Consider the following 25,346-nt stretch of genomic DNA (forward strand, 5'->3'; position numbering starts at 1 on the left):
AAACCTCCACTGCAGTCCCAACACCTTGCCAATGATTTGACTTATTCTTAACTCTGTTTTCTTGCTGTAAAATGATACCTTAATGGAAATGATGTGGGTTGGAGTGCAGGAGAGGAGATTAAGAAGTGGCTTAGAAAGAAAAAGAACTAACGTATGATTAAGAAATACCTACCAACCTTGAGAACTTTGGAATAGAATCAACCAACCTCTTTTTTAAAAATTAAGATAAACCACTCTTTTGCTCTTATTTAAATACTGATTGTTAAGTTTATATATAAAATCAAATGTAGGGAGTTCTCATTGTGGCTTAGTGGTAACGAACCTGACTAGTATCCATGAGGACATGCATTCCATCCCTGGCCTCAGTGGGTTAAGAGTCTGGTGTTGCTGTGAGCTGTAGTGCAGCTTGGATCCGGTGTTGCTATGGCTGTGGCCTGGGCCAGCAGTTACAGTTCCAATTCAACCCCTAGCCTGGGAATTTCCATATGCTCGGGTGTGGCCCTAAAAAACAAGAATTAAAATTAAAAATTAAAAAAAAATTAATCATGGTCAGATAATGAAAGGCATTAACTGAACCAGCTAGACATATAAGTAGCAACGTTGTCTAAGAAGAATTCAACATCGAGACTGTTTCTGTGGCATCTCAGGGTAAGTGTGATCCCCTCACAATGCATAGGCCATGGGATGGAGCCGCTCTAGGTTTTAGGGACACAGAGGAGCCCTAGGAAGCGGATGCAGTGGGCACTGGCGGAGAGCAGCTCTCCTGGGCTGATTGTCAGCTGCTGTCACTGGGTGAATATTCTTAAGCACATCCCCAAAAGGAGAAGCCATTGATTTTGCCTCATAGGCAGCACTAGTTGGAGACAGCAGGGTCTCAGACTGTGCTCTGCAGCCTCCCCGGGTGCTTACTAAACATGGCCAAGACTGAGAGCCGCCCAGATCAATGGATCAAAAGCTCTGAGCCAGGGACCTGGGAATCTGCATTTAACAGGCACCCCGAGCTTTTCCCGTGCCTCCCACAGTGAAGGGCCCGCTGCCCTGCACTCCCTCGCACATAACTGTCCCCAAATATGCCACACTCACCCCAGCCTAGGTTCCTTTGTTTGCTGTTTCTCCCTCTGGGATCTCCCCCCTCCCTCTGCTTCTTCACCGCATGGGCCAAGATCCACTGACTTCAGGGAGCCACCCCCAGCCTCTTGATCTCTTTTCCATAAACTCTAATTATGTTACTTAATCCTGTCTTATCCTATTTTGTAACCACTTTGATGTGTTTAGCAAATCCCCCTTCATGGCCTAATTCCATTAATTCCTGCCCAGGGCAGAAAGATCCCACCTTATAATAGCTCCCCTTTCTGACAAGACCTGTCTCCCAGTCATCTTTTATTTGGAGTAAGTGCTTTGACTTCTCATCTTCGAAGACAGAAGGAAAGATGGACCTACATGCCACACACCCCCCCCCCCCATTGCATAGGGTTTCATCGATTGGACCTCAAGATTTCTTCCACCACTATTGATTTTTTGGGGGTTTTTCTTCCCTACATTATCCTCCTCAGGATCAAAATCAATTCAAACTGAAGACTTAATGTTTCTGTTTTCTCCCCAAGTATGCAATCATCTCCTTAAGGGCTGAATCCTAGACTTAACACTTCTTATGTAACTCCTCCACGCGGCATGTTTATTGTTGCCGGCAGCACTTCTTCTATGAAAAAGCCACCTCCACAAACTTGTCATGGTTCCTCTATGCTATTTTATGCAACAGGGACCCAAGACTCCTGGTCACCACTGATCGGTCTAGAGGCAGGCATCTGGTCCAAAGCTGGGTCAGCCAGGTCCTTTTCTCTCCAGATATTTTGTGAACTTGGGATATGTTTGAATTCTGAATGAACCCAGAAGATGTGTTCCTTATGTGGACCAAAAAAGTGGAGGAAATCAACCTGCAGAAAGAGAGAAGAAGGCTATAGAGGCAGATGCAGAGAGAAGAGCATGAGAGTAATAGAGTTTGGCTGGTTCTGTACAGCTGACCCCTGAACAAGGTGGAGGGTGAGAGTGCACACTCTCAGAGTAGTTGTAAATTCAAGTGTAATTTGACATTGCCCCTTGGTATCTGCAGTGCCTCCTTATTCTCGGGTTCAACCAACCATGGATTGTGTAGTATTGTAGTATTTACTATGGAAAAAAATCCATGTGTATGTGGATCCCCACAGTTCAAACCTGTGGTTGTTTGAGGGTCAACTGTATTCCTAGCCCCAGAATCTTCGGAACTCAGAGTTTCCAGAATAGAGTCTCTGTTTTGTGTATGCTCGTTCTGGAGGGTTCAAGGAAGTCTGGGAAGACAAGAAAGGCAAGGAAAAAGGGGTTTGTGGATGGCTCTTAAATAGTCAATCTGACAAAACATATATTAACTCATTAAAAAATTTTTTTTAAAATTTTTTTTAAGGCTGCATCTGCGGCATATGGAAGTTCCCAGGCTGGGAGCTGAAAAGGAGCTGCAGCTGCAGGCCTACACCGCACAGCAACAGCAATGCAGGATCCAAGCCACATCTGCAACCTACGCCTCAGCCTGTGGCAATGTCCACACTGAGTGAGGCCAGAGATTGAACCCACATCCTCATGGATACTAGTAGGGTTCTAAACCCGCTGAGCCACAATGGGAGCTCCTGGGTCATCTCATTTAATCCTCAAAACAACTATATGTGGTTTTTGGAATGAATCATAATTACTAATCCTGCTTTAAAGGTAGGAAAATCAAGGTTTAGAGAGGTTTAACTAACTTATCCCAGAGCTACCTGACCACTAAAGGTGGAAGTGGGACTTGAGGCCAGGTTCTTCTGTCTCCATCATGCTGAACTGCCTTCAGGTGAAGACCACTGGTGTGACACTTTCATTCTTGCTCCCATTACATCAGTCTGGGCTGGGGGAGTTTGAATGACTTCTCCGAGTCAATCCTGTACCTTCGAGTCGTCCCCAGCTAATGTGATTTGTGCTGCCCTCTAGAGGAAGCATGGCGCAAGAAGCTCACGACGGCCCCGCAGCCCAAGGACCTAGGAGCTGGAGCTGGTTGTTCTGAGAGGTGGAGGCAAGCCGAGCGCCCGCCGGTGTTCCTGAGAGTTCCACGGTCAGCCAGCAGCTCTTGGGGGCCGGGCCGGCCGCACCACAGGCAATGATCAGGATCCACTCAGCAGCGCCAACCACCGACGCCGTGAGAGTGCGGCAGGAAGTGCCTATGAGAAGTGTCCACCTTACCAGCCTGAGTTGGGGTTGCCCTTGATAACTGAGATGGAGTTGTTGGAATGCCAGTGAGGGTAGGAGGCAAGGAGAAGGGAGGGGAAGGTAGGGAGGTATTTAAAGGGTGAAACCAGTGGGCAGGGAGGGAAGTTCAGGAGCTTTTTTCTTTTTCATGAAAGATTCTTAGCCAGGAGTGTATAAATCCTGGAAAAAGGGTAACACATCAACACATAAACGTTTAGTCTAAAGGGCTGGGTCCTTAGCTCTCTCTTTTTGCATTTAAAGAAATAAAAGTCCAGGAAAATGAATTCATATTCGAGTTGAGTTTAGGTCCAGAAATCCACACCAGAATCCAAGGTCTAGGAGTTCTTCCTCCACTTCACTGGGTGACCACTTCTCTGTGTGACCACTTCTCTGTGTAGCTACAGGACTAAAAAAAAAAAAAAAAAAAATTACATGTATTGATTGCCCTTGGCCATTTCTCATACCCAAGTAAATATACTCACCACTACCCCTCAAATGAAAAGAGTAAATGAAATGGAAAGAGACCTTTTTTGTGTGTGTGGCCGTGGTAAGATCCCTGGCCACGTGAACTTGTACCACAGCAATGACTCAAGCCACAGCAATAACATTGGATCCTCAACCTGCTAAGCCACCAGGGAACTCCTGAAAAGAGACTTTTAAAAGCTTCATCTCTCAAAATCGGTTTAGAAAATTTGAGGTGCCTGTTGAGCTGTTTTAAGGTCCTGAGTATATGTGAACCATCAGCATTATTCACTCTTACCTCTTTGAACTTCAGTAAAGGCCAGAACGGCTTTAACAACCCAGCTGTGCTCCTTGCTCTGCCCACCTAAAAGACACCCTCTCTACATATGTTTCCTGCACTCAGGAACACACGAAGTGTGGTTTCTCCTGCAGAATCTTGCTGCACGCTCCTTGGATGCCACAAGGCAGCTGCACACTCCAGCGCCCCTGCAGCTCCTGGGTCCTTGTGAATGTCGCTTCAGCTCTGGCTGGCAAGGGAACAAGCCAGATGGTTCTAGGAGGCCTCAGCCCACCACTTTCCAGTCATGAGCACGCCTCTTTTCATTTCTAGGGATTTAAAAAAGACAAGGGAGGGGAGAGAGACCTTTTTTTTCCCCTCCCACCTCCTTTTCCTGACACATTCTCTGCCATGAAATCTGATGAAAGGAATAGACAAGGGTGAGGTGAAGGAAATTTCCAGCTCCTAAGAGAACACTCAAGTTATTGAAACAGAGCAAAGAGAGTGCTGAAAGGAAATACTATTGGATGGATGAATAAAAACATATGCAATGGTCCAGAGACAATTTCTTTTAAAAGTTATAGCTGGAGTAGTATATGCTGATGCCTACATAAGAAAAGTTCAAAAGCATGGGTGAGCCAGGACTTTTAGTCCTTCTGGGGGTTTTATTGAGGCCATGTTAACAAGAATATCATCAGAAAGCCAGAAGTGGCATTAATAGCTCAATGGAAAATGTTTCAAAAGAAGGGAAAGCAAATTTGGGAGGGTGCTTTCAATTAAAATGTTATTTAAATGTGATACGTTAGCAACTGTAAGCTTCTGCCTCCCACATTTAAGACTCTCCTTCTGACCTCCTCTCTGACCCCTGGAATTCTAAATCTCATGGTTTAAATGTGCTATAACCTCTTAGATGCAACTTTGACCATGTCTCTGCCTTCCTGAATATCCTTTAATGGCTCCCTATCACCGGCAGGATAAAGCCCGAGTTCTTTCATGTAACATCCAAAGCCCCTTGGACTGGTCTTCCTCTCTCTCTAGAGCGAAGGCAGACATTGGTGCCTAAACCCTGGATCCCTATATCGCTGTGGCTCAGAAAGCTCAAGGAGTCTTCCCAATAGCCAGATCCTTTTTTCTTTTCTACGATTAGGTCAAGCCAGTGAGTGATTTGCCCTCTTCCTCAGGATGGAGCCCTAATTCTGCTTTGCTGTTAAACGTCACTCATTTATTCTGCATTTATTGAGTGCCTTGCTTGTGTTAGGAACTATGCTAGACAGGAGAGATTTAAGAGGGAACAGACACATATCCTGCCTAAGAGTGTACACACGGTGAAAACTCTGTATTGGTTTCCTAGTACTGCTGTGCCAAATCGCTACAGGTTTAGTGGCTTAAAACAGCACAGATTTATTGTCTTGCTGTTCTAGAGGTCAGAAGTCCAAAATGGGTTTCACTGGGCTAAAGAAGTCAGCAGGGCTCGAATCCTTCTGAAGGTTCTAGGGGAGAATCCATTTCCCTTGCCTTTTCTTACTTCTAGAAGCTGTCTACACTCCTTGGCTCGTGGCCCCCTCCTCCAGTGTCAAAGCAGTGTGGCATGTTCCAGTTTCTCTCTGTTTCTACAGTCAGTACCCCTTCTCTGACTCCAACAGACTCTTCTCTCTCTCTCTCTCTCTCTCTCTCTCTCTCTCGATGTCTTTTTTTTTTTTTTTTAATCTTTTTAGGGCTGCACCCACAGCATGCGGAAGTTCCCAGGCGAGGGGTCAAATTGGAGCTGAAGCTGCTGGCCTACACCACAGCCACAACCACACCAGATCCGAGCTGCATCTGCGATCTACCCCTCAGCTCGAGGCAACGCTGGATCCTTAACCCACGGAGCAAGGCCAGGGATCACTCTTGCATCCTCACGGCTGCTTGTTGGGTTTGTTACTGCTGAGCCACCACAGGACCGTGACTCTTCTCCCTCTTATGAGAACCTTGTGATTGTGTTAGGCCCACTTGTGGAATCCAGGATAATCTCCTCATTGCAAGATCTTTCATCGAATCACTTCTGTAAGGTAACTTCTGCCCTTTAAGGTAACATATTCACAGGTTCCAGGCATTAAGGCCTGGAGAACTAGTCTGCCCACCGTACTCTGCTGGTCCTTTAACTTTGTCTTTATTATTATCATGTTTTCTTTTTAGGGCCCCACCTGTGCCATGGAAGTTCCCAGGCTGGGGGTCTAAACAGGGATGTAGCTGCAGGCCTATACCACAGTCACAGCAATGCCGGATCCGGATTCTTAACCCACTGAGCTAGGCCAGGGATCTACCTGGCATCCTCATGGATTCTAGTCAGGTTCATTACCCCTGAGTCACGACAGGAACTCCTACTTTGTCTTTAAAACAGCACTATTTGCTCATTGGGCCAGCATGCACTGAGTATCTCCTGTGTATGGTACATAATAAAATGTAGGGTATAATAGCACATAAATGCAGCAGTAACAAAGGAGACATTCTAGATGAGCGATAGATGGCATTAAACACTGTGTCAGGAAGTGATAAGGACTCCAAAAATGAATCAAGTTGGCTGGGGAGCCTGGGGAGACGGAGGTGGTTGCTAGTTCATCATGTGCGACTGTAGTGGTTAAATGAGGAGAAGAGAAACCAGTTCCGGTCATTCAAAAAGAGGGAATGTAACACAGGGGCACTGTTACCCAAGTGATGGAAGGGCTGAGAAGCTAACCAGGATGATGAGGCAACCCAGATTCCTAACACTGGGAAGTGGCCATTGCATTCGGCCAAAGATCTTACCAGAGCCTGGGGCTGGTTCTCACCTGGGGGCCGAGGAGGCGCTGTATCTGCTCCTCAGACGCTGCTGGAGGCGGCCCGAGAGGAGGAGAAAGGTCTGACCCTTCCATCTGTCCACATGCTTCTCATGCTTCTCAGTGGCTGAACCCAACAAGCTGGAGGCCCCGACAAGGAAGCCTGGGAAACGCAATTCTTGGGGGTCCACCCACCCCCAGCAAGATCTCACAGGAGGAGAGACAGCAGCCGAGAGCAAGACGGCAAAGGACCAACACCTTGGAACCGACGCCTAAAGGAACTTGGAGAGTGAGCCGTGCAGACACGGGGTGGGGAAAGAGTTTTTTCCAGGCAGAGGAAACAGCAAACGCCAGGCCTGGAGGTGGGAGGGTGCTTGGTTAATCCAGAGAACCCAGGGGGGGTGGGATGGAGCGCAGGAGGTGAGAGGAAGGAGAGCTGGGACTCAGAGAAGGAAGGGCTTTCCAGGCCAGAATAGGAACTTTGGCTTTTTCTCTGAGTGAGAGGAGAAGGCCTGGAAGGCTTTTGAGCAGATCTCTGCTGCTTATGCTCCCCCCTTGGGTCCTGTGTGTCGAATAAAATACTGTAGGAAAGGACGGGAATGGGGAGGCCAGACAGGGAGACTTGTAATCATCCAGGTGAGAAAGGCTTGAATCAGAGAGGGGGGGTTGTGGGGGAGGATGTGAGTGCATTCTGCACATTTTTTTTTTTTTTTTTTTTAGGACTGCATCTAAGGCATACGGACGTTCCCAGGCTAGGGATCGAATTGGAGCTGCAGGTGCTGGCCTACGCCACAGTCACAGCAATGCCAGATCTGAGCCCAGTCTGTGACCTACACCACAGCTCAAGGCAATGCTGGATCCTTTACTGAGCGAGGCCAGGAATTGAATCGAGTCCTCACTGACACTAGTCTGGTTCGTTACCGCTGAGCCACAATGGGAAGAAGTCCTCTGCACATATTTTGAAGGAAGAGGCAGTAGAATTCACTGGTAGTCTGGATGTGTGATCTGAGAGACACTGAAGAGTCAAGGATGACACTGGTTTGGGGCAGAATATCTAGAGTTTCCAGTGTCAGATGTGTGATGTAGGAGATACAAATTGCACAACCAGTGGAGATGTTGAGTCAGAGCTGGATGTGTGAGTCTGGAGTTTGGGGAGGCATCTGGACTGGAGAAGTAAATTTGGATGGGTGGCAGTAGATGGATGGCATTTAAGCTGTCAGACTGGTGGGACTGCCATGGATTAAGAGACCACAAAAAGAAGGCGTCCACGGACTTAGAGATTTGCTACTGAGGAGGCCAGAAAGGTAGAAGAAGAACCAAGACAAACTTTTAACCCAGAAGTCCCATGAGGAAAGTGTTTCAAAGAGTGACAGGAGTTCCTGCCGTGGCACGGCAGGTTAAGGATCCAGCATTATCTCTGACATTGTTGGTTTCATCCCTGGTCTGGTGCAGTGGGTTAAGGATCCAGCATTGCCTCAGCTGTGGAGTAGGTCACAGCTGAGGCTGGGATTCAATCCTTGGCCCTGAAACTTCCATATGTTGTGGGTGCAGCCAAAAGAGAGAGAGGGAGAGAGAGAAGGAGTGATCAGCCTCTGCCCGGTAGCTAGAGGTCTGGTGAGGGGAGGAGGGTAACTGATTGCTGGCTGTAGCAATGAGGCAGTGAGTGACTAGGGGCCCTGAGAAGTCCTGTGCTGCTGGAGCGGTGGGGGGTGAAGGGCTGCTCAGAAAGGATTCATGGATGAGTGGGAGGAGAGGAATTAGAGACACAAGCCTGGAAAAACCTTTTGAAGATTCCTTTGGTAAAGTGAAGCAGAGAGAGATATGGAATCTAGGAAATGTTTTCTTTGTTACCAAGGCAGATCTTACAGCATGCTTGTAAGCACTCAGAAATGATTCCATAGAGGAGATTTTCCCAATGTGTGAGAGAAAGGGGACAGTTGCTGAATTAACGTCCTGGAGTCAGAGGGGATGGGACTGGTACACAGGTGGAGAGGTTAATCTTGGCCAAGAGCACTGAGAGCTTGGCCTCAGAGCCAGGAACACAAGAGTATTTGCAGGCAGATGCAGGCGAATTGATAGATTGAGTGGTCGCAATGGAGTGGGTGCTAAGTTCTCTTTTGATGGCCTCTATTTTACCAGTGAATGAAGCAGCATGACCATTAGCTGAGTAACAAGCAGGAGGTGTGGTGAAGGAGAAGATATGAAAAAGTCCTTTGAAAGAGTGAGAGTGGACAAGGAAGTAGTAGGTTGGCTGAGAAATGTTCATTGATTATAAAGCAGTTGATGTTTAAAACATGTAATAAATACTGTTATGAAGATGGGAGAATGAGGTGTCCTAAGAAGTCTAGCATTCAGGTAAATGGAGTTATATTACATAGGGCTACAATCATAAAACCTTAACATTGAAACAGCATTGGATATAATTTAATCTCGGATGATTTAGGGGGCTCTTGGTTTCTTCTTTATAGTTGAGCCATTTCTCTGATTGTTAGTAATGCCCTGGAGATAGAGCGCTGGTAACTGGAAGTACTGAACTGATGATAATAGGCTGGGTAAACCAGATTTTAACTGTACAACCTGAAAATTTGAGTTGATGTTTATAATTTTGATTAATTAATTACTTTTTTTCTTTTTTGGCCTCCCTTCAGAATATGGAGGGCCAGGGATTAGATCTGAGCGGCAATTGCCACATCCTTAACCCGCTGTGCTGGGCTGGGGATGGAATCTGTGTTCCAGCACTTCAGAGACTCCGCCACCGGTCCTCCTGTGTCACAGCAGGAACTCCTAACATGTATATATATATTTACATACACACACACATGTATTTTCCTTGCTTGGTAGACCTGGGTGTCAAAATTCATTCCATATTTGATATGTTCAGGTGTGTTGGTGAGTAGACGTGAATAATAACCAGAGAGAAATGAATACAATTGTGCTTTAACCAACTAGGAAGGGAAAGGGAGGGGCGGGATTGGCATTGGCACAGTGGTGGCTTATGGCGTGATTGGCCAATGGGGAACTGTTGTATATTCTGTGATGATCAATATGGGAAAAGGATCTGGGGGGAAAAAGAACGAAGAAATCAAAAGAGAGGGAGTTCTTATCACAGGAAAGGTTACGCATCCCTGGAGTATGTGGGGGAGGGGGCTGGGCAGAGGGCGCTGGAGAGCCAGTAGAGGGAGTGGGCAGGAAGTGGTTGAGATCTGATCTGTGCTTGATGACTCTCTATCCCCCCCTTCCTTCTTCTGTCATCCCTTGTTTGCTATTTGGAAACCCCAGGAAGGTCAGAGAGGATGCAGGCTGCCTGACCCAGAGAACCATGCAGAGTAACTTTGGTAAATTTTGCCTTTCATTTCCTTCAGAAACCTTGGTGAAAGTTCTGCCACCATGGGGGGAGGGAGGGAGGGGAGGTGCGGGGAGGTCCAGGATCTCGAAGGGAGCAGTTTTAGGTCCCTAGAACAATCTTTAGTAGTCTGCTCTGCCTGAAGATGGGGAAATTCTCTTTGTAATTTGACGCCAAGACCCATCTCCTGAGCCTCTTAAGAAACACTGGGGCAGTTATTTCAAATGTATCAAATGGTTAAAACAAGAGTCATAAAACAAGTGGCCCTGAAATTGTACTGTGTTGGCAGATACAGTTAGGCAGCTATCCTTTAAGGGCAAAACTATGTTAAAAAGTTGAGCCGGGGCGAATGAATAACAACCCATTGACAGTAGTGTGCTGTATGGAAGATAATTCCTTAAAACAGATCAACAGGACTGATGATGGTGATGCTCTATTGTGTTTCTTTGTAAAAATTTGATATTAAAAATACCTGTGGAGGAGTTCCTGCTGTGGTGCAGTGGGTTAAGAATCCAACTGCAGTGGCTCAGGGGGATGCGGAGCTGCGAGTTCAGTCCCCAGCCTGGGAATTTCCATATGCCTCAGGTACAGCCATAAAATAAATAAATAAGTTAAAAAACAAAACAAAACAAAAAACACCAGTCTCTGGATTTAAGGCCCACCCTTCTTTCCTTCCCTCCTAGCTCCTTCCTTCTTCCTGTCCTTCCCTCCCTCCTTCTCAGGGTTATTTTAGTGGGAGTGTGGATGTATTAAGTTTGGGTCTTTGGTTTGGGTTAGCATATTTATTAAATAACAAGAAATCTGTTTTGAGTTAGTATAAAAGCAAATAAGGAACAATGGATTCCCTTTGAAATTACTGTAACATGGTAAATATTTTTGTTGTTTTTATAGTTGAGACAAGAGAACTTTAAGAGCAGCTTGTCAACACGTAGCTGAACTTTATAAAACTGACCTACTATAAAATGAAACACTCATTAAAGAAAGTCTGTGTGATGTAAAAGAAAAATATCTGTTATTTATCAGAAATTTGTCTAGGTCTAAGAGCTATAGAATTTTAAAGCTGCAATGACCTAACATGTGTGCTACCCCTTGTTTTATAGATGAAGACTCCGAGAGAAAGATTAAATACATTCTCAAGGAGACTCAATTATTAGTGACAACAAAAACTCACACCCTAGTTTCCAGACTTTGTCCAGTGCTTTTTATCACTGTATCATTAGGTTTTCACTGACATAGCATTTAAACTTGCATGTAACCTAAAAGAATCTTGGTGTATATTTTAAGGTTTCTGGTTCCAAGAGATTGATTTAAATAATGGTTTTCCCATATTTATGTAAATAGGGATGGAATCTTTTTAAAATATTGGTATAATTCACATAACATGGAAACTATTTTTACTGACTCATTTTGATATCAAAAGTTTAAGCTTTTTTAAAACTCTATTCACAGTATCCACTTTATTTAGGCAGTGAATATATAAAACCCCCAAAGAAAATTTCTACAATTAAAAGAAGAAACAGGATGAGATTTCATCTTCATCCTCATTTTGGAGTAGGTATGAAGAAGTTTTGTTTCATGAGACAAAGATGGAGAAAGAGAACAGAGGGATTATAATTATTTAAAAACAGATAATTCGGTGTGAACAAAAATGGGAGGATAGTTTAACAAAGTCGAAACCATAACTGTGGAGCAGAAACTTTTAATCTAAAATGAAGTACTTTCCAGGGTAGGGTGAAAGCCAAGTACCTCTGAGGACAAGCAGCTTGTTACGTTCATTTCCCCCAACAGACATTAAGTAAACACCTACTATGTATCAAGCTTGTGGAGGCTCTGAGAATACAAAGATGGGTAAGACAGATCCTTCAAGAGCCCAGTTTGTTGGTGGCGGTGGGGATGGGGAGCGGGGGAGGGGGGGAAGTGAGAGGTAGCATAAGGAGTTGGTGGGGTTTGGGTGATGAGATTAGAGTGGAAGGCTGAAAAACTAGATATATGATAGGAAACTGGGGGTTCACACATGCGCTGGCTTCTGTGGCAGTAATCTGTCCCAGAATCCTTAAAAAACAATTAGCTTCATTTGCCAAATTTAGCCAGATAGCGTGACGCTGTTCTTCTGCAAAATCCCTCTCAAAGAGTTTAAAACTCCTTTTCCCGCTTCTAGCCCTTGCTTTCTCCACCATTAGGGCGTCAGGCTAGAGAGAGGGGAGGCTGGAAACTGCACCCACGTTTGCTGCCTCGGCTCTCCGCAGGAGACAGGAATCCAGGGCTTTGCCGTCGTCATAGCAACTAAGAGACTAAGTTCCGCGGTTCCCCCCACCCCCTTCCTCCAACTCCTTCCACTTCCCCCGCCATCTGGGCTGAGCCGCTTCTCTCGCGAGATTTGAGCGCAGCACTGAGCAGCACATCGGTGATCTCACCCGAGACTTGGGGAAAGGGGAGGGAATGAAGGAGGGGAAGGAATGGGGCGGGGTGGTAGGGAGGCGGGGAGGGGAAGGGCGAGTGCGGCACCGCCACCGCCGGCAACTTTGTGAGCGAGTTCGCTGTGTGCGTGAGCAAGTGAGCAAAAGTCAGAGCGGCACTGAGTCCCCGGGAGGAGGGTCCCCAGGGAGGGCCAGGTCTGGGTTTCGGAGGCCGCCCCCTCTGTCATTTCATCCTCTCCCGCCTCCGTGGCTTCCTCCCCATTTCCTCCCCCCACCGATCCTCCTGGGCCTTTCTGCCCCCCGCTGTAGTTACCTGTCCCCTCCCCCACTCGGCGCCCACCTCGGAACTCCGGCCCTCCAGTCATCCAGCAATTGCTTCCCGCGTCGGCCGCCCCCTCAGCGCTTTCTCTTGGGGGCAGGCAGGCGGGATGAGGGGCGCTGAACATCGGAGGCGGCGCGAGCGGGGACCCGAGCGCGCAAACAATAGTTGATGCCCGGGGACCTGGGCACCTCCGCCTCCCCCAACTCTGCTGGGAACGCGGCCCCCGCCGGCTGCTCTCCAGCCTGCATTCCGTGTCTCCCTCGGAGCCAGGCTCGGGAGTTGGGCAGATTCCGCCCCCGCCTCCCCCGGGCCCCCCTCTGCTCTGCGCCCGCCCCGGCCTCGCCGCCTGCTGTTCTCCGCAGAGGAGGCGGCGAGTGAGCGCGCGCCGACCGTCTACACGGTTTCTCTTTCTCCCCAGGGAGAGCGCGCGGCGGACGCGCCCCGGACGCGCGGCCGCACCGGGAGGCCGGGCCGAGTGGTAAGTGGCGTCCGGGCAGGGTAGCGGGGGTGCAGGACTGTTGACAGCCCCCATCCCATTTCTGGCCGGGGCGCGGGTCCAGGGCCCGGAGCAGGACACCCGGAGGCCGGTCAAAGTTTTATTTCCGATTTGGTGGCGTGCAGATAGCGCAGCCCGGCGGGGGCGAGTCTGAGCTGCAACGCGCCCGGCGCGCGCGCGCGCGCGCGCACGCACCTCGGAATCCGAAGCTGCACAACTCTCAGCCAGGCGCCTGTGCCAGAGGCCAGGAGCCCCGCGCCCCCGTCTGGGTGCTGCGCCTATCCTGCTGCCCTCGTCTTCACCGGGCGACCCTTCCCCTTCAGTCACCTGGGTGAGAGCTTTGCAGGCTGTGCCGGAGGGGCGGGCCGAGAGGTTAAATCGTGAGGAAGGGGGAAGAGCAGCTGAGTGCCCGCGGGTGGTTCATTTCTCTCCGGGGGGTCTGGTGGCGAGTGAAATCCCGGGATGCTCTAACCTGCTTTCCGTGGAGCAAGTAAACAGCAAGAGGGCTGGGGAGGCGTGAAGGTACTGCAAAAAAGAACTTTTTCTGCTTCGCCCCATCTGTTTCCAACTTCTCTCCTGACCTTAAAGGAAATTTGCCAGGCTCCCTCCCTATCGCTCCACGGCATTTCTAGGTGGACAAGTAATCGTGTTGGGCAGGTTGAAATTTCATCAGATTCACTGTTTGTAAAACATAGACAAGGGAGATGGCTCATTTTCAAGGAAAATGTTGTTTAATTGAGTTATTAGTATTCATTTTGAAGAGAAGCATTTGGGGACTGATGGATCCTAGGCTGCATTTACTTGATAGATTTTATTTTTCATGACGGGTATTTTAGAGGCAGCACTCACTGAAATTCTTACTACCTACTAAACGATTATGTTTCTAAACTGGGAGCCAGTGATATGATGCAAATTTCAGAGTAAAAGTGTCGACTTTCATCAGGTTCCAGGTCTCTCTGGATGAACTGGGGTTGGCGTTTCCTCTATAAAGCAAACCTTTCATGTTGAAACTCTGACTCAGACTCTTAAAGCCATTGTTTTTATACTGGTACTCTGTGGGAGTTAAGTGTCAACTTTCTCTCGTTTTCTCATATGGAATATTCGTCCAAGGCAAAGATTCTCTGACTTAATCTTTTGAAAAAGTACAAGATTAAGTCCTATAGAATCATTCTCTGCATCCAGTTTAGTAACAGTATTAATTTTCTATTTAATCCTGGTTTAATGACTTTTATAACTTTCTCCTTTTTCATTTTTCGAAAGCTTCAATTAAGCCACCTTTACCAGGAAAGAAAAAGTCAGTGGAAATAATATAAAACAGTGGTAACAGCAGTAGCCTCAAATAAAAGGTTTTCATAAAGCAGTTTATGGTCACTGATGTGTTGGACTAGTAGATGCCATGCCAGTTATTAATGAGTATATTAATGTTAAAACATTTTTCCCATCGAGTAAATTATTTATACTAAAGCATTAGCAATTAACAATGCATTTAAAATGATTTGGGTGATGATTTGCTTATAAATGGTTAGGAACGAAATAAGAGATTTTGAGGGTACATGGTTTTATGTGGCTGCCAACTTATTTTCTTATCTCATTATTCTTAAGTAAAGGACTCCTAAAGTTGACTGTATTGCTAGATTTCTCTACTTGACTGAGAGAACAAGTTTGTCAAGTGGCTCAAGACAGTCAGTAGGTGTTGCTGTTAGCTTCTCTGCGGTTCCTGGTACTGCCCCTTGAGTTTGAAATTGGAGTTCTGGTGCAGTGAACTTTTTAGGTCTGAAGTATAAGGCAGTATTGTGACTTCATTGTAGGATTCCATGGCAAGGTGGACTTGAATTCTTGGTCATAAAAACTTCAAAACAGCTCACTGAAATTTATGTTTTGATTCTTTTAACTCTGTCCTTTCACTGTTAATTCCAGGCTTTCCTACTTTGCTTTTGCATTGAATTAGGTGTGTAATTTTAGTGTAGGTCTTCCCCCATTTCCTCACCCCCAGCCACATCTTGATTTTTTTTTAACAACTTTAAAATTTAAACAGCTGGTAACTTTATTGAAGTCACAGATTGAAGATGGCTTGAAATGAGCGATTTTGTAAAGACTTTGGAAGATCTTGATTGACTATGAGTTGAGATATGTATACGTTCTATCTTACATGTGCAGTTTGTTTTTCAATAAATGGCTTTTTCTATCTCTTTGAATTGTGAAGCAGGAGTGTGAGGAGAGGCAGAACAGTGTAAGCATACAGATTCTCTGAATCTTTGCAATGTAGGGGAATGTATGTAGGGATTGATGGCAACCTAATTGTGTGCTTCCTGTTGGTTCTCACTGTCGTGCTGTCATTTCTGTTGGTCCCCATCAGTGCACATATGAAGTATGCCTAGCCGGAAGATTTTCAGGTGACATCGAAGATTTGAGCCTTTTGGTTCATTGACCAAGTCGGACTTTCTCCAAGGAAGGCAAATAGACTCATCTCCATAATGTAGAGCTAGTGCTCTGATACCATGTTTCTTTCTAACTTTGGACCCAAATCACAGAAGTTCATATCTCAAATTCAGAAAAGAAATTTCTGTTCGTAACATCACTGTATTTCTAACCTTTTGAGATTTGCAGCTAGTCAAACAGTATTTATTGAGTGCCTCTGCCTGGGAGGCAGGCATGCTGATGCGTTCTGTGATCCAGTGGTGAGAGAAAGAGTGTTCTTGGCCTCAAGGAACTTACAGTGCGGTGGAACCATTTGTAACTTTTCCTGGCCTGGTGTTTGATACCCTGAGGCCTCCACGAAAGCTTTGCAGAGCAGGCAATTATTTTTGAATTTTACTTATTGAAATTAATTTTTGAAATGAATGGGGCCCAGCATTTGTCCTCCGAAGGAATCGGTTTCATATTTTTCAGCTATGGGATCTTAAAACATAATCAAATCTCTTTCTGTACTGGTTTTCTGAAATTTTTTTTTTTTTTTTTTTTTCTTTAGTCATGGGTGCAATCAATACTGACCAGCTTTGCTGCAAAAATTATGGTGACTCTGTGTACGAAAGTACTTTGTAAACTGTAAGGTCTTATTTGCAATTGCATTTTCTTACTTTCTGATGAACACATTCATAAATTGTTGGAGTTAGAAAGGAGATTGAACAAAAATCATTTTATAGATGAGGAAACTGCAGCCCAGAAAGTTGCAGTGACTTTTTCAATGGGATAGAAGAACTACTCAGGGATCACACAGTGATGGGAAGGTAGGGTTTCAGATTTAACTCTATGTTTTTATTTCCTGGCTTTTTTTCTCCGACCTTAGGGTCTGTTAGGTTAACCTTTACCTACTACCCTTCCCCTGATTCGTGTTCAGTATTTATTAAATGCTTAAAATGAGAAGCAAAACTTAATGAAACAAAATGTACATGAAGCTTGAAAAGCTATGAAAACTTCATTGATGTAGTGTTCAATACCTAAGCTCAAGAGTGACTCAGATTACAAAGTTAAGGAAAGGGAAAGTATGAGTTAAAGTATTTTCATGGGAGAGCCTGTGAGCTGCTGCTGCTTTTTTTTTTTTTTTTTTTTAGGACTCTTGCTCAGTTCAGAGCATGGTATACTTGGATGCTCTTTAGAGAGGCCAAACTTAATTTGTTGTAGTTGACTATTCCCTTCCTAAACTCATTTTTCATTTGTAAAAGACAGTGGTTGTGCCTCCCTTATTTTTGGCATAGTGGCAACTTGAGACCCTTTCTCTCAGGTACATGTAAAGGTTACCAGGGGGTGGGGTTGGAGGCCAGGGAGGATCTGTTAGAGGAATAATTGTACATAAGACAGGAAAGTGTAACGGGAGCTCCCTGTTGAAAACGTGAGTGATTTACATAGCGCCACCTTACGTTCTGCTGGAGTAATCTGAGCCAGGAGAGAAGAAATATCCCTGCCACTTGGGTGACTGCCCTTTAGGTGAGGGACCCTCCCTTTCCCAGGGAGCATTGTCATTATGCTATTCCTTTGGTGTTTACAAAAATCTGTGTCTCTTCCACGGATGGTGCTGTTGAGATGTGGGTATCAGTCTGACCTTCTCTCCATTGCATTTCTCCTGTTTTGATCTGGGAAATAAATTGGCCTCATTGGACTTTTGTTTTTTCCAATGCTTAGCTAATTAAAAAAAAAAAGCAAAGCCTATATACTTTTATGGCACTTTGTTTTCAACAGGTTTTATGTATATATAAAATATATGCGTAAGGTTAATTGTTCTTAGATAATTGTTCATTTATTCTTTCAGTGGGTTTTTGATGAGCTCTACAGCGATTTGTGGAAACGTGGGAAAGATTCCCTTTTCTTTGGATCTCTTAAATGCAGATGATTTGAGTGAAGGTTACAATAACACGGGTGTGGTTGAGTTTGTGATTGCGAGGGTTATAAAATCCATCAGGTGTATCTTTTGAAGGTGGGGGCTGGTCCACATCCATTTTCTCCTTTTTTTCTGGCCTGGAAGAAGTGAGGTAACCCCAGTTAACCGAAGATGAGTGTTCTCTTGAAGACCTAGAAAGATGACACCAAAATGACTCAGGGATGTCAGGGGCTTCTTTCCTTGGACTTTAGTCCACAGCATTGTCTTGGGGTGGGGGGGAGGTGCCACAGACGCAGGTGAAGCTGTTTTTCTTTGCTTTTGGAGGTTGGGGATGAGAATTTTCAGCCTTTGGATTTCTAATTTGTTACTTGCATGTTGCACTAAGTTCTCCCTCTAATTAGGATTGTAGTATGCCTAACTTTAAATTGTGGGAAACAGGCAATTACAATAATGTTAGATTGTCCCTTTTTTTTTTTTTTTCTTTTTCATCTTTTCAGGGCCGCACCTGTGGCATATGGAGGTTCCCAGGCTAGGGGTCTGATCAGAGCTACAGCTGTTGGCCTACACCACAGCCACAGCCACGCCGGATCCTTAACCCACTGAGTGAGGCCTGGGATTGAACCCGCAACCTCATGGTTCCTAGTCGGATTCATTTCTGCTGCACCGCGACGGGAACTCCAGATTTCTCTTTTTCAATTCAGGAGAGGCACAAGGAGAGTGTGTGCTTGTTGGAGAATGTTGGCCTGGGGAGGCAGCGTTACTGATTTGAACAAACACAGGGGTCACTCAGTGGCAACCTGAGTAGACAGGCCATCCAGGCCTGGCAGCCACTGGATTCCTTTTTTCCTCTCTCCGCCCCCAAAGCAGGTCCAGGTTAAATTAATTTCACAGACCCCCCAAGAGTGAATTTTGGTTCTTCCTCTTTTCTCTTTCTCTCTTTTTCAAAAAGCCTTTTTACCAAAGCTGCAAGTGTAGTCATTGATTGTTTTTTGTGGTTCAGCATCTCACTTCCTTTTAGAATGAGTTCTAAACTAACTTCTCAGTATTCCGAGAAGCTATTAAGAAATAAAAAGCCAAGGGCTCTGTGCTGAATGACCACGTTCCTGTAATCAAGCCTTGACTATAATCGGGATCATTTACGTTGGCTCTTGTCTTATCTCTAGATTCTTTTTTTTTTTATCTCTAATTCTTTTTTTTTTTTTTTCATATTCTCAATTATTTGCCTAGATAGGAATTCTGGTTTGATATTGTCAGCTCCTTGCATTTCCTTTAATAGTCTTAGTTCCCAGTATTAATGGACTCCTTGTTTTCACAAGTTTCATTTCTTGATGCTTTCAGAGAAGCAACTGATAACTGAACTGTGGTACCTTATGCCTCCAAGAGGAGAGGGTACTTATATGGAGATACCTATAAGGTATTTAATTACATATTAATAGAATGTTCTAAAATTTTCACCCAATTTGACCAACTTTTATTCTTTGCTTCACTGTATATACCTAGGGGAAAAAATGGAAAGAAGTAGTTTCCCATATTTTTGCAAGAAATGTAAGTTTGTGACTTGTGGGAACCATATTGCTTTTTCTTTCAAAGACTTTGAAAGCAAATATTCTTACTTTTTTTTTGCTTTTTAGGGCCGTACCTGTGGCATATGGAAGTTCCCAGGCTGGGGGGGGGGGTGTCAAACCAGAGCTGCAGGTGTTGGCCTACACCACAGCCACAGCACCTCGGGATCTGAGCTGTGTCTGTGACCTACCCCACAGCTCATGGCAATGCGGGATCCCCAGAGGCCAGGGATCAAACCTTCATCCTCATGGATAGTAGTCAGATTCGTTTCTGCTGCGCCACGACGGGAACTCCAAATACTCTTACTTTTGAGAGTTAGTGTGTAGTTGATTTAAGTCCTCCCTTTCCTGTAACCTTACTTCTGGCTGCTCCAATGAGGACCTCAGAAGCTTCTGCCAATATATTTTGCCAGAGTCTAACTTTTGAGTGGCACACTCTCACACATGGGTAGAGTGTGCTCTGCATGTATATCTGTTTGGGTTGGGGTTTGACTCCTGGCTCAAAACGTGCCCTTGGGAAACCTGTTGGGAGGCTTGAGACTGTATGTGATTCCTAACCCTCCCCTCTTTTTCAGTCTGAGAAATGCCTCTGATTCTTCCAGGAATCTCAGTGTTACTTTATTTATTTTTTTTAAATTAGGGTCTTAGTGCTGATCCTTTGTAATAGGAAGTGAGGTTTAATAATTGCACGACAAAATAATGTTTTAGCAGATACATTATAGGTTATGGAGACATAGGATTCACAGAAAAGGCTTATTAAAATCCCTAGAACCTCAGCCTAATCATCGCTTTCTGTGGGATTATTCTCAAGGCTGTTTTTCCAGGTAGGGTTTTCAAATAGTGGTTTGGGTCAGGTGTGTGTTTGGGGAGCAGCCACTGCTTGGGTGGGGGAGGGTGGAGAATCTCAGTGAACTCTGGGGCACTTCTCTGGGGCAGCTGCTAGGTATCAGGTGGATAGGTGGTTTGAAGAAATTCAACAGTGATGCTACGATGCTTCTCCCCCCAACCAGTTGAGAACACAGTGGCTTTTATATCATTTTTGGATTTATGCTTGAGAGTAAGGTAAACACGCAGTGGACTTAAACCAGCAAGCAGCTGACCAGGGTGTGTGGAAACCTCATTTTGGATGGGTAAAGGGAGAGCCTTTGATCATGATTACAATCTCAGTGATTGAAAAAGACTAGCTTGGAAGAAATTTAGAAATGATTGCCAATAGCTAACAGGGTAAGGCTGCTGAGGCTCTTGCAGTGGAGGTAGAACATGTTAATCCAATTTGGTGTTTGCATGTTGGCACTTATTTTTTTATTGAGATCAAAAACACATAGCATAAAATTTACCATCTTCACCATTTTTAAGTATACAGTTTAATAATATTTAAGTGTGTTCATATTGTTGTGAAACAGAAGTGCAGAATGTTTTCATCTGGCACAGCTGAAGCTATGCCCATTTAACAACTTCCCCTTTCCCCCTGCCCCATCCCTGGCAGTCACCCTTCTGCTTTCTGTTTCTGTGAATTTGACCGCTTTAGATACTTCATATAACTGGAATTATGCAGTACTTGTCTTTTTGTGACTGGCTTTTTTCACTTAGCCTAATGTCCTCAAGTTTCCTGCATATTGGCATGTAAGGATTTCCTTCTCTTTTGAGGCTGAATAATATTGCGTTGTATGTATATATCATGTTTTGCTTATCCATTCATCCATTGATGGACATTTGGGTTGCTTCTCCCTCTCGGCTATTGTGAATAGTACTCCCCTTGAGCATAGGTATATGCATATCTCTTTGAGAGCCTGCTTTCAGTTCATCTGGGTATATACTCAAAAGTATTACTTTTGTATCCTATAATAGTTCTATTTCTAATTTTTGGGGGTAACTTCCATATGGGTTTTCATAGTGATTGTACCATGTTACATTTCCACCAGCAGTGTACAAGTGTTACTTCTCATTTTTTTTTTTTTTTTTCCCATATGTACCTGTGGCATAGGGAAGTTCCCAGGCTGGGGGTCGAATCAGAGCTCAGATACCAGCCTATGCCATAGCCACAGCCATGTCGGATCTGAGCCGTATCTGCAGCCTACACTGTAGCTTGTGGCACGCAGGATCCTTAACCCACTGAACGAGGCTTAGGAATCAAACCTGCATCCTTTGAACATTATGTCAGGTTATTAACCCACTGAGCCAAAAGAGGAACTCCTGGTAGTAGCCATTCTAATGGATGTGAGATGATCCTCATTGTGGTTTTGCTTTGCGTTTCTCTGTTAAGTTATATGGAGCATCTTTCATACCCTTGTTGTCCATTTCGTATCACCTTTGGAGAAATGTCTTTTCAAGTCTCCTCATTTTTCAGTCAGGTTATTTGATGTTTTTGTTGTTGTGGCATTGTAGGAGTTCTTTATATATTCTGGATATTAATACTTTATCAGATATGTGATTTGCAAATGTTTTCCCCTGTTTTGCAGGTTGCCTTTTTACTGTGGATTGTGTCCTTTGATGCATGAAAGTTTTAAATTTTGATGCAATCCCATTTGCCTATTTTTGCTCTTATTGCTTGTGCTTTTGGTGCTGCATCCAAAAGAAATTCTTGCCAAGGCCAATGTCATGAACCTTTCCCCTCATTTTTCTTCTAGAAGCCTTACATTTAGGTCTTTAATCCTTTTGGAGTTAGCTCTATTATTTTGGATCCAGCTCTATTATTTTGCATGTGGTTATCTAGTTTTCTCAGCACCGTTTATGAAGACTCTCTCCTTTCCCTGTTGATTGGTCTTGGCGTCCTTGTCGAAGACCAGTTGACCATATACATCATGATTTATTTCTGGGCTCTCCTGTTCCATGGATCTATTTGTCTCTCTTTGTGCCAGTTCCACCTTGTTTTGATTACTTTAGCTTTGTCCTGTATTTTGAAATCAGGAAGTTTGAATGGCACTTATTTTTAACTTACTCTATTGTGGGTGTTGAGTAATAGCAAGGTAATAGAGAAGCTGACAATAGAGAAAACAATTCAAAGAATTTTTCATCCTTTTACTGGGATTAGACCCACTGAAAGAATGAGGTAAGGTGGTTTAAGTGGCAGAATGTATATAAGGCTATCATTTGGCAACTAGTAAATTAGTATAGTAAGAGCTCTAGTCTAGCACTTCCTGTTTGACAAAGTGTTTTCACAGATGCTGAGTGCAGTGGCTCGGGAAAGCTTCAGAGAAGTCATGGACCTTGAGTTGGTCTTGAAGATTACATGTATACCTCAGTGGGTATAAATACCCAGTACCATCCCCATCAGTTCTATCACTGCGTTAAAGGGAGGTCTTCAGTGAGAGCTTCTGATAGTAATCAGGATTTTCCGTGGGGATCAGTTATTTATTTTTTAATTTTTGCCTTTTTTTAGGGCTGCAACTGTGGCATCTGAAAGTTCCCAGGCTAGGGGTTACAATGGAACTGCAGCTGCTGGCCTACACCACAGCCACAGCAATGCCAGATCTGAGCTGTGTCTGCACCTTACACCACAGCGCTAGGTAATATAGGATCCTTAACCCGCTAAACGAGGCCAGGGATCAAACCCGCATCCTCATGGATACTAGTCAGGTTCATTGCCACTGAGCCACAACGGGAACTCTGGGGATTAGTTATTATAAGACCTGTCACTACGTGGTATATTTTTTTCTTGACGCTCTTGCCTTTCCCATTCCAATCCAGGGGTTGCAGATTTGCCACATCTGCTTGTTGAATAGCAGTGGGCCACATACAGAGATCGAGTACTTTACTTAGCCACAGTACTCTTTTATTTTCAACGATGTGCAAAGAACACACAATTAACTTGGCTGGGTTGTACAGGCTGAGTTGAAGGAGAGAGATTGGAGCTAGAAGAGCAAATTCAATGGCTGCTTTAGTAAGTCATTTAGGTTATTTAAGGCATATTTTCTCACCTTCCTAATAAAACTATAGGGATATTTTGGTTGGCTATATTACTTAAGAGGACAATTGATAGTATGTTTGCACATAGTAGGCCTGTAGTAGAGTTGTGTAATGGTGAGCAGATGAATTTAAGTCTGCATGGGTGGCTCTCTAAGGATTAATTTACTCATTTATCTCATATTTGTTTGTTTGTTTATGTATTTATTTATGGCTTCACCCATAGCATGCGGAAGTTCCAGGGCCAGGGATTGAACCTGCGCCATAGCAGCAACCCAAGCCACAGCAGTGGCAAAGCCAGATCCTTAATCTGCTGCATCACCAGAGAACTCCTCAGAAGTATTCATTGACCCCCACTATATGTCAGGGGCTAGTGGCTGCTTCTAGCGGAACAGGGGTGCATGGCTCCTGCCCTCCTGTGCCTGATACTCTTTTAGTGATTGATGTGGTCCTTCCCAGTGTTCCATTTCTCTCATCTGGTTGGATTTTTCTTTTTTGTAAAGGCCACCTGTTTTACTTTTGATGCAAAACAACTGTAGTTGTTTATTTTGAAAATAGTCCTACATTAAATATTCTTTGTGCAGAAGAAGAAAGGAACGCTAGGCAATTCTGCCTTTTGGTTTCCAAGGAGATCATCTTGGCTAAATTTATTTTATCAAGTGCTTTTCTAAGTAACAGAACTAAAGGAAATCGGCCTTAATGAATTTTGTTTAAGGTTTTTCTGAGGACCCAGATAAGGTTTCCAAATCTTGGCTTCCTCTACTTCCAGGCCCATGTCAGGAGAATCTAGAAACCTGGTTTTGGCTAATTTAGGATTTTCCCATTAATTGTCAGATCTTAAAAGAGTCAGATAGTCCTTTTGGATCTTTATTCACTTGTTCCTTCTTTTAACAAGTCTTCATTGTTCACTGATTATATACCATGTAACCTTTTAATTTGTGATGGGAAGGTTGAGGGTTGAATTAAGTTTCCTTTAAAGCCAGTTGTTAAAATTCTTTGAATTTATTATGATTTTGTGAGATGTAGGGCTTTTTTGCAAATAGTAGGAATGTTATTGAAAGAGAAATTTAGAGTTTTTGTTTTTAACTCGGCATCTTAGAAAAATCTATAATGGATGATTTTAGCATTATTTCACTCTGTTCTGAAAATAATCAACATTTCAACTCAACTGAGAATCTTTCTTTATCATTTTGGCAGGAGACCATTCTGAAGCTAACCTTTCTGATGTTCCTTGTAACACCCTAGAAACTTAATTCCTGTTTCAGGTGATTGGTGTAGTGCCAGTGTGGAAGATTAGAAGTCTTTATCAGCCTGTCTCCTAGGTGCTCAGTTCTGACTCTTTTAGAACTCCTGTCATTTATGTGTGTGGTGGTCTTGAGATGTGGTGACATCATGTCACTGAAGGCAGAAGAGTCCCACTGAAGATCTGTGTACCAGTGCTGTGATAATAAGCCGGCAGTGGTCCATGCTGCCAAATCTGTGATAATCAGATAACCCAGTGTGGGATTTCATGTCTTTATAAAATGATATTTTCATTTTAATTTGTTGTTAGAAATTCAACATAGTATTGATTTATGTGTACACGATTCAGTTATGCAGAGTAAAATGTAAGAATTTTCTCTCACGTGGATTGTTGGCTATTATAAAACCGGTGTCCTTGTGATCAAAGAACATTGGAAGATTTGCCTAGTCCTGGCTCTGTGACTTGGGCCATTTATTCTTCACTTACTAATCAGCAGTATTCAGTGGGCATCTTCTAGGTGGCAGATACTCATACTGGATATGTGGAAATGGACAACTCTAAGTGAGATGAGAAGCCACCAGAAGGTTTTGTACAAGGTGGTTTTTTTTTTTTTTGGTCGTCTTTTTAGGGCCTCACCCGTGTTCCCAGGCTAGGGGTCAAATCGGAGCCAGCCTACGTCACAGCCACAGTCATCCCAGATCTGAACTGCATCTTCGACCTGCACTACAGCTCCTGGCAACACCAGCTGCTTAACCCACTGAGCGAGGCCAGGGATTGAACCAACACCCTCATGGATACTAGTTAGTTCTTAACCTGCTGAGCCACAATGGAAATTCCCAGAGGGTTTTGATCTGACATATTTAAAGGACAGAAGTCTGGTGTAGTGAATAGAGTGAGGGGTGGGGGCAAGGGTGGGGGCGGGGAGACATTTGGGGGTTCTTGCAGTGACCTGGGTGAGATGA

The 25,346-nt window shown here is 44.5% G+C and overlaps 2 protein-coding genes across 20 annotated transcripts in view; one reads left to right on the forward strand and one right to left on the reverse strand.

The window, feature by feature from the left end:
• Nucleotides 1-247: 247 nt before the first annotated feature.
• On the reverse strand, nucleotides 248-22,069 carry LOC102159548 (uncharacterized). The gene is made up of 3 exons (XM_084970572.1): nucleotides 21,964-22,069; nucleotides 12,884-13,708; nucleotides 248-3,655 (listed from the first exon to the last, which is right to left on the reverse strand). The coding sequence occupies exons 1-3, from the start codon at nucleotides 22,067-22,069 to the stop codon at nucleotides 3,648-3,650; spliced, it is 939 nt and encodes a 312-aa protein (XP_084826698.1). The 3' UTR covers nucleotides 248-3,647.
• Nucleotides 12,614-25,346, forward strand: part of SIPA1L1 (signal induced proliferation associated 1 like 1) — a 378,208-nt gene continuing 365,475 nt past the window's right edge. For 6 of the 19 annotated variants that reach the window (XM_084969649.1, XM_021099433.2, XM_021099436.2 and 3 more), the window contains exons 1-2: nucleotides 12,614-12,679; nucleotides 13,284-13,343. The gene's annotated coding sequence lies outside the window, so the exon portion shown is untranslated. Of the gene's footprint in view, nucleotides 12,680-13,229; nucleotides 13,344-13,554; nucleotides 13,884-25,346 lie in introns of those variants that run through there. The other 13 variants (XM_084969653.1, XM_084969648.1, XM_084969646.1 and 10 more) reach the window with 5 other exon arrangements.

The sequence above is a fragment of the Sus scrofa genome, chromosome 7 (genome assembly GCF_054392235.1).
Source record: "Sus scrofa isolate SSC_HxYL_T2T_F1_AM1 chromosome 7, Sscrofa_HxYL_maternal_Yorkshire_Landrace_v2.0, whole genome shotgun sequence".
NCBI lineage: Eukaryota > Metazoa > Chordata > Mammalia > Artiodactyla > Suidae > Sus > Sus scrofa.